Source organism: Nicotiana sylvestris, chromosome 7 (genome assembly GCF_000393655.2).
Source record: "Nicotiana sylvestris chromosome 7, ASM39365v2, whole genome shotgun sequence".
In the NCBI taxonomy this organism is placed as follows: domain Eukaryota; kingdom Viridiplantae; phylum Streptophyta; class Magnoliopsida; order Solanales; family Solanaceae; genus Nicotiana; species Nicotiana sylvestris.
This window is the reverse complement of record NC_091063.1, coordinates 113,943,939-113,952,565: the sequence shown is the minus strand read 5'-3', so window position 1 is coordinate 113,952,565 and position 8,627 is coordinate 113,943,939. Positions and strand designations below refer to the sequence as shown.

General features: G+C 39.5%; 1 protein-coding gene across 1 annotated transcript; it reads left to right on the top strand.

Moving 5' to 3' along the window:
• The first annotated feature begins 6,053 nt into the window (after positions 1 to 6,053).
• LOC104247125 (uncharacterized) lies at positions 6,054 to 6,461 on the top strand. Its single transcript, XM_009803078.2, has 2 exons — positions 6,054 to 6,264; positions 6,310 to 6,461. Exons 1-2 carry the CDS (start codon positions 6,054 to 6,056, stop codon positions 6,459 to 6,461), a joined length of 363 nt encoding a protein of 120 aa, XP_009801380.2.
• The last annotated feature ends 2,166 nt before the right edge of the window (positions 6,462 to 8,627 follow it).

Genomic DNA, 8,627 nt, shown 5'->3' with positions numbered 1-8,627 from the left:
ATAAAGATACCAGGAATCGTATACACGACAGAATTGGCAGACAGCTCCTGCCCCATCCCTCTTTTTGGCTCTTAAAACTGGGATTTTTCCCTCAGTGAAATGGAGCTCGACATTGGCATCCTCCACCTGACCAAAGACTGAAATGAGCATCATCATTCGTGCTAAGATTTATTTGGAACGAGCTTTTCACCTGCGCAACAACTGTAATTTCATCAAGCGTTTCACCTGTTGTAAAAAGCACCATTGTCAACCAGATGTCTCGTGGTCAAAAATATTATCAGAGAGCCCATCTGTGCCCATTCTGATTGTGTCTCCATCTCTCAACTGTTGGGAATAAACCCCTACAAAAATAATATTCACTGTAATAAAAGCGGAATAATAACGTAGCACCGAGATACGGTAATTAACAAGAATAAAAGAGTAACAACAACACCAAGATTTTTACGTGGAAAACCCTTTTGAATAAGGGAAAAAACCACGGCCCTGAGAAGAGAAACTGATATCACTATAGCAAGGAATTTTACACTTTGTAGGTCTGAGTAAAATACTCAAAAGAAGTAACCCTCTTTTGATATTCCCACCTCACTACAATATCACTCACTCTCTATTTTTCTCACAGACTATTTTCTTATACCCTGTCTGTGAAATCTCACTCTTTCTTTCTAACTCTTAGATATATTTTTCCTCTGAGATTGGTGTGTCAAAAATGAGAGCCGAAGCTCTCCTTTTATAGGCAGAACCTCGCCTACTACACTTGACATTTTCTTTCTGCACGCCTACCACATTTGACACAGCCTACAATGTTGACCATGCAAAAGGAAAAATGGCTGCCAATTTAGAAAAAGAAGACAAAGGAAGAAAATTGTCTTCTTTAATTTATGGGCTGGACCCCACAAATCTCCCCCTCCAGTCCCATTCACCTGAAGGAGGTAACACCGGAGGTTCTAGTTTGAGTGTATGCCAACAAGTTCTTTGCATACCTCAAACTTGTCTCTTGGTACCACTTTGGTCAGCATATCCGAAGAATTCTCACTTGTATGAATCTTCTTTTAGAGATTCATCATCTACCATTTCTCGAATCCAATGATATCTCACATCAATGTGTTTGGTCCTTGCATGGTACATAGAGTTCTTGCTAAGGTCTATTGCACTTTGACTGTCACAATAGACGACATACTCCTTCTGATGCAATCCAAGCTCTTGAAGGAATCGCTTGAGCCATATCATCTCCTTGCCAGTTTCTGTAGCGGCAATGTACTCTGCTTCAGTTGTTGAAAGTGCAACGCACTTCTGCAACTTAGACTGCCATGATATAGCTCCCCCTGAAAATGTAAATAAATATCCAGTAGTAGATTTTCTGTTGTCAATGTCACCTGCCATATCAGCATCTGTATAGCCCTTCAAGATTGGATCAGATCCTCCAAAGCACAAACAATCTCCCGTGGTACCTCTCAGGTACCTGAGTATCCACTTGACTGCTTCCCAATGTTCCTTTCCAGGATTTTCAAGAAACCTGCTGACAACACCAACTGCGTGAGCAATATCAGGTCTAGTACATACCATTGCATACATCAAGCTTCCGACTGCTGAAGAATAAGGAACTTTAGCCATGTTCCCTTTCTCCTCCACTGTTGTAGGACACATCTTCTTACTCAACTTTAGATGACCAGCAAGAGGTGTGCTGACTGGCTTAGCATTCTTCATGTTGAAGCGTTCTAGTACACGTTCAATGTACTTCTCCTGAGATAGCCACAACTTTCTACTTGTTCTCTCTCGAACTATCTTCATCCCTAGAATTTGTTGTGCTGGGCCCAAGTCCTTCATATCAAATGACTTGGACAGATCTCCTTTCAACTTTGCTATCAACCCCTTGTCTTTTCCTACAATTAACATGTCATCCACATACAACAACAATATAATAAAGTTATTCTCAGAAAATCTTTTGAAGTATACACATGGATCAGAATAGGTCTTTAGGTATGTTTGACTTTTCATGAATGAGTCAAACTTCATGTACCACTGCCTTGGTGCCTGCTTCAATCCATAAAGACTCTTATTCAATTTGCACACCATCTGTTTCTTTCCAGCTACTTCAAATCCTTCTGGCTGCTCCATATAAATCTTCTCTTCCAAATCTCCATGAAGAAATGCAGTTTTCACATCCAGCTGCTCCACTTCAAGATCTAGGCTAGCTGATTGTTTGAATAGAAGTCATTTTGACAACATGTGAGAAAATTTCGTCAAAATCAATACCTTTCTTATGTTTGAAGCCTTTAACCACCAATCGTGCTTTGTATCTGACCAGTTTACCATTTCCATCTTTCTTGAGTTTAAATACCCATTTGCATTTGAGTGGTCTTTTACCCTTTGGAAGTTTAACCAGCTTGTACGTGCCATTTTTCCGTAGAGATTCCATCTCTTCTTGTATGGCTTTCATCCACTGGTTCTTTTCTGGATGGAACAACACTTCCTTAATACTTTCTAGCTTCCCCTCATCACTGATGAGGGCATACTCTGTGGAAGGGTATCTGCATGACTCTACCCTTGGCCTCTCTGATCTCCTCAGAGGTTGAAGTTGTTCTTCTTTCTGAGTGGGGTGCTCCACTTCCTCGATACCTTCATCAAGTTGCTTCCCCTGCTCAATAACCACACCAGGTTGCTCCCCCTTCTCGGCAACCTCGTCGGTCGTACTTTATGCATTTGTGGGATTGTTAGAAGTAGAAGGAATAGTAACAAGGTTAGGAATTATACCATTCTTCGCCTTTTCTGACATATCAACAGCAGTTCCAACTTCACTTTCTCGGAAGACTACATCTCTGCTTCTGATGACCTTCTTCTTTACAGGATCCCACAATCTGTACCCGAACTCTCATCTCCATATCTGATAAATATGCAGGAAACAGATTTATCATCCAGCTTTGTTCTCTGCTCTTTTGGTACATTTGCAAAAACTCTGCAACCGAACACCTTCAGATACGAGTAGGGCACCTCCTTATTGGTCCAAACTCTCTCTGGGAAATCAAATGCCAACAGAACTGATGGACTCCTATTGATCATGTAACAGGCTGTCTGAACTGCTTCACCCCAGAATGAGTTAGGCAGTTTAGCCATTCTGAGCATGCTTCTCACCTTCTCCACAATGGTGCAGTTCATCCTCTCGGCTACGCCATTTTGCTGTGGGGTTCCAGGTTCTGTCTTTTCATGTCTGATCCCATTACTTGAACAATACTCTTCAAATTCCCTTGAAGTGTACTCACCTCCATTGTCACTTCGGAGACGCTTTAGCTTTAGACCCGTCTCCCTTTCTACTAGAGCATGAAACTTCTGAAAAACTTGAAACACCTGATCTTTGGTTTTCAAAATATAAACTCATAATTTTCGTGAAGCATCATCAATAAAAGTAACAAAATATTTGTTACCGCCCCTTGATTCAATTTCCATTGGGCCACAAACATCAGAATATACTAAATCAAGTATATTTAATTTTCTTTCAGACGATGTCTGAAATGAGACTCTATGCTGCTTACCAAATAAATAGTAGTTACAAGGTTTTACCATTGTACCTTTGGCATAAGAAATGAGTGATTTCTTGGCAAGAATCTGCAATCCCTTCTCGCTCATATGACCCATTCTTTTGTGCCACAAATCTACAGAAATCTTATCTTGTGCCGCGTTCAATTCACCTTGACATATTTCTGCATTTGTCCTATACAACGTGCCACGAGCAACTCCCTTTGCAATCACCAATGATCCCTTAGTAAGTCTCCACTTTTGATTTGCAAAATAGTTATCGTATCCATCTCGGTCTAAAGCAATTCCCGAGATCAAGTTCATCCACAAATCAGGTACATGCCGCACATCTTTTAGAACCAATGTGCATCCGACATTTGTCTTGATACTAATGTCACCAATCCCCGCAATCTTTGAGTAACTTGTGTTACCCATTCTCACTGTGCCGAAATCACCTGCTACATATCTGCAAAAAAAAATCTCTTACCAGTGTGGCATGGTAAGATGCCGCTGTGTCAACCACCCATTTCGACTCTGGACCTGACAGGTGCATGCATTCCTCTTTCTCATTTATAAAGAGGATAACATTATCATTGTTTTGCACCATGACGGCTGTGTTGTCGTAATTCTTCTGGCCACTGGTTTCACCTTTGCCCTTCCTTGGTTGATCACAGTTGTAGCAATTTCTGGCTCTTGATTTGGATCGGCTCTTTGACTTCCCACGAGCTCCGGATCTACCATAGTTGCTCGAACTCCTTTGATAACTCTTGCCTCTACCTTCTGTGATGAGAGTCTGTCCTTGATTTTCAGGCTTCTTTCTCATCTTCTCATTGAGTAGAAGAGCCGATGTGACATCTTTCAACTCAATAATAGTCTTACCATGCAGGGTGGTTGTTGCCAAATTATCGTACGGAGATGGCAACGAGTTTAATAGCAAGATGGCTTTATCTTCTTCCTCGATTTTCACTCTGAGGTTGGCAAGCTGTATGATTAGTCCGTTAAACACATTTAAATGTGACAAAAAATTCGTACCTTCACCCATGTGTAGGGCGTATAAATGCTTCTTCAGATACAATTTATTTGTCAACGTTTTGGACATGTATAGGCTTTCCAACCTTGTCCAAATTCTACGTGCAGTGTCTTCATCAATGATGTTATTTACCACATCATCTGATAAGTGCAACCTGATTGCACTTGCAGCTCTTTCATCTAAGTCAGCCCAATGCTCAGCTTTCATGGTATCAGGCTTTTTGGCATCAACATCTAGTACCTTGTGTAATCCTTGTTGGATGAGCAGATCCCTCATCCTTCTTTGCTATATTAAGAAACCGTTATCTCCGTTGAATTTTGCTACCTCGTACTTTATTCCGGACATTTTTATTTTTCACCGAGTATAGTTACCGGCAGTGAATAGTATTTCAGTGAACGAGCAGAACCTATACTCTGATACCAGTTGTTGGGAATAAACCCCCTACAAAAATAATATTCACGGTAATAAAAGCGGAATAATAACGTAGCATCGATATACGGTAATTAACAAGAATAAAAGAGTAACAACGACACCAAGATTTTTACGTGAAAAACCCTTTTGAATAAGGGAAAAAAACCACGGCCCTGAGAAGAAGCAACTGATATCACTATAGCAAGGAATTTTACACTTTGTAGGTCCGAGTAAAATACTCAAAAGATCAGTAAAACACTCAAAAGAAATAACCCTCTTTTGATATTCCCACTTCACTATAATATCACTCAATCTCTATTTTTCTCACAGACTATTTTCTTATACCATGTCTGTGAAACCTCACTCTTTCTTTCTAACTCTCAAATATATTTTTCCTCTGAGATTGATGTGTCAAAAATGAGAGCCGAAGCTCTCCTTTTATAGGCAGAACCTCGCCTACAACTGACATTTTCTTTCTGCACGCCTACTACATTTGACACAACCTACAATGTTGACTATGCAAAAGGAAAATTGGCTGCCAATTTAGAAAAAGAAGACAAAAGAAGAAAATTATCTTCCTTAATTTATGAGCTGAACCCCACATCAACTCTGCTCTATTGATCCTACTATATGCACACAAACACAAGCACATAAAGGAGAAGACAAGTTCTATAATAAGTACATGTAACTAGTCATGATTCTTATAAACCTATACTGCAACTTTTGAATTTTGAAATGTTCCACAATATTTGATGAATTTCCTTAATAAACTAGATCTTTGAATATATCTATTATATATTGGATTTTTTTCCAGATAAACATCAGTGATCTAGTGGTAGAATAGTAGTATCCCGCCAATATATAGACTTGGGTTCGTTCCTGGCTGGTGCATTTTTAAAATTTTTATAATCCTTTTGGGACTTTCCTTGTTTACCGGGACACGTGTTTATAAGTAGTCAAAAAGTGAATATAAGCATTTCCAATTTTCAATTTTAGAAAATTCGCCTAAAAAATTTGTAAATCTTTCGAAAGGAAATGAAAGCCCATTGAATTCCCTCCTTCGCCTTTTACGGTTTCGTATCTCAATCAAATAGTTTCCCCGATGTGCTTTTATTTTGTAGAAAACGGTGCTGGAAGTGATTCCGACACGAACGCTGACGATTTGCCGGAATATTACCAGCCAATCTCTTCCACTGTTGATGACGACGATGCACAGATCTCCGATCAGCTTCCAAATCATGTTCAGAGTTATGATGATGATGAGTCCTACGAATCTAATCATTTTCATCGACTCCCTAACGCTTATGCACATTGTATAGAGAATGAATATCATCAACGGACCTGAGTCCTGAGTGAAGGGAAAGAAGATAAATGTAAAAGTGAGTTTGAAGAAGAGGAGGAGGAGGAGGAGGAGGAGGAAGGAATAAGCGCGGTGTCTGATAATGCTGTGCACAGATCATTCAGAGAGGACAAGAGCTGCATCAAGCGCTCCATTGACAGCGGAGAATGAAACTAGAGTGATGGAAACCATGCGTAGGGTTTCTTTTGGTTAAATGGCTCCTGATTGGACGGCTAAGTACCGGAGGATCAGTGAATCTAACATCTGTAAAGTTTGAGAGGACCACAAGCTATTGCCTCCATGAGCTTTTTTGTGTTGTAAGAAAACTTAGCATGTGGTCAAACTAACTTTCACTTTTTAAGTTTTGACTTTCTACTAAATCTTCTCCATCTTTTTATGGCTCGATAAGTCATTTATAGTTTTATTCTTCATTTATGTGTTTCAAGACCTCGAATAACTTCGTTTAGCCTTCCTCGATTTGCCTGCGCAGTCTGTGTCTTTTTCCGGAAAATTCATATGTGAAAAAATTGATAAAAAGGTAAAAATTTGCCTTAAAACTCATTTGAGTAGACTACAGTCAAGGTTTTGTGTAAACGGACCTTGATCAGTATTTTAACGGTTTCTGGTGGGTCTGTATCGCGATTTGGGACTTGGGCGTATGCTCGGAGTCAAATTCGAAAGTCCTTAGCTTGAATTAACGTAATTTGTTGAAAACTAGTAATTAAAAGGTTTAAAGAATTTCTAAGTTTGACTGAAGGTTGACTTTGTTGCTACCGGGTTTGGATTTCGGTTCTAGAACTTGGTATAGATTCATTTAAGCAATTATGATTTGTCTAAAAAATTTGGTGCAACGGAGTTGATTTGACGTGATTCGGACGTCCGGTTGTAAAATTTCAGGTTCTTGGGTTTCTTTGAAAATTTCAATTAATTTGGTGTCTGATTCGTTGTTCTAGGTGTTATTTTGATGTTTTGGTCACACGAGCAAGTTCGTATAATGTTATTACACTTGTGTGCATGTTTGGTTTGGAGCCCGAGTGACTCAGGTGAGTTTCGAATAGGCTACGAACCATTTGAATTTAGAAGAATTTTTGGGCTACTGCTGATATTCGGGTTGGGGAGGTTTTCTTCTATGCGAACGCGAGGCTGTGTACGCGAACACGAAGCTATGGTGGGATCACCCTTCGCAAACGTGACCAGCACTACGCGAATGCAAAGAGTAAGGGGCCTGAGAGAGGGATCTTGGGGTTGTTCTACACGAACGCGATGGACATGGGGGGCAGACCATCGCGAACACATGCATCCCCTCATGAATGCGTAGGCCTTTGGCTGCTTCTGCTTTGCGATCGCATCAGGTGTCTCGCGAACGGGATGAACGCCTGACGCCAGACTTTAAAATATCCCAAACACGGGATTTCACCAATTTTTCACCATTTTCTTATTAGAGCTCGGCCTAGAGGCGATATTTAAAAGAAATTTCATCATCATTTCATACGTTAGTGTACTTTAACTTGTTTTCTTCCATTTCCACCAACACTCATTAATTTATAACCTTAATTTATGCTCTTTCATAGTAGAAAATTAGGGATTTGAAAAAAATTGGAGGTTTTTGTAAAATTGAGATTTAGACCTCAAATTGAGGTCGGATTTCAAAACTAATCACATAATCGAGCTCGGCAGTAAATGGGTAATTTTTGGTCCGAATCTCGGGTTTTGACCAAGCGGGTCCGGGGTTGACTTTTTGAAAAAAGTGTAAAGATCTTAACTTTATATATTGTAATTGATTTCCCTAGCATTGTTTGATGTTATTGAGTCGATTTTGATTAGATTTGATTGGCTTGGAGGCGGATTTTAGAGGAAAGGCCCTGGTTGAGCTTTGATTTGCTTGCGGATGAGGTAAGTATCGGGTCTAACCTTGATTTGAGGGAATTAGGAAACCTTGAACTATATGTTATATTTACATGTGTAACGGCTTATATGCGAGGTGACGAGTGTATATACGCCGTCAAAATAGTTATTTTCATGCTTTCTCATATTTCATTAATTATTTTATTCCATGTCTTAACTGTTACATACTTTAATTTCTTCGTATACCTTAACTTGTTACTTGCCATTTATTGCTCTTGTATTGAAATGCTCGTTTCTTCCATAATTCCATGATTAATTGCTACTTGCCTTACTTGTCTTACTTGTACACTTTAATTGTCATATATTTGGCTTGTCTTGTTGTTTTGTATTAATTGTAGCATTCCTTGATTTGGTACGAGGTTCCTTTATGGCTTTGCTTTCATATTCTTTAATCGTAGAGAATCTTGTCAATTGAGTGATTGAATTGATTAC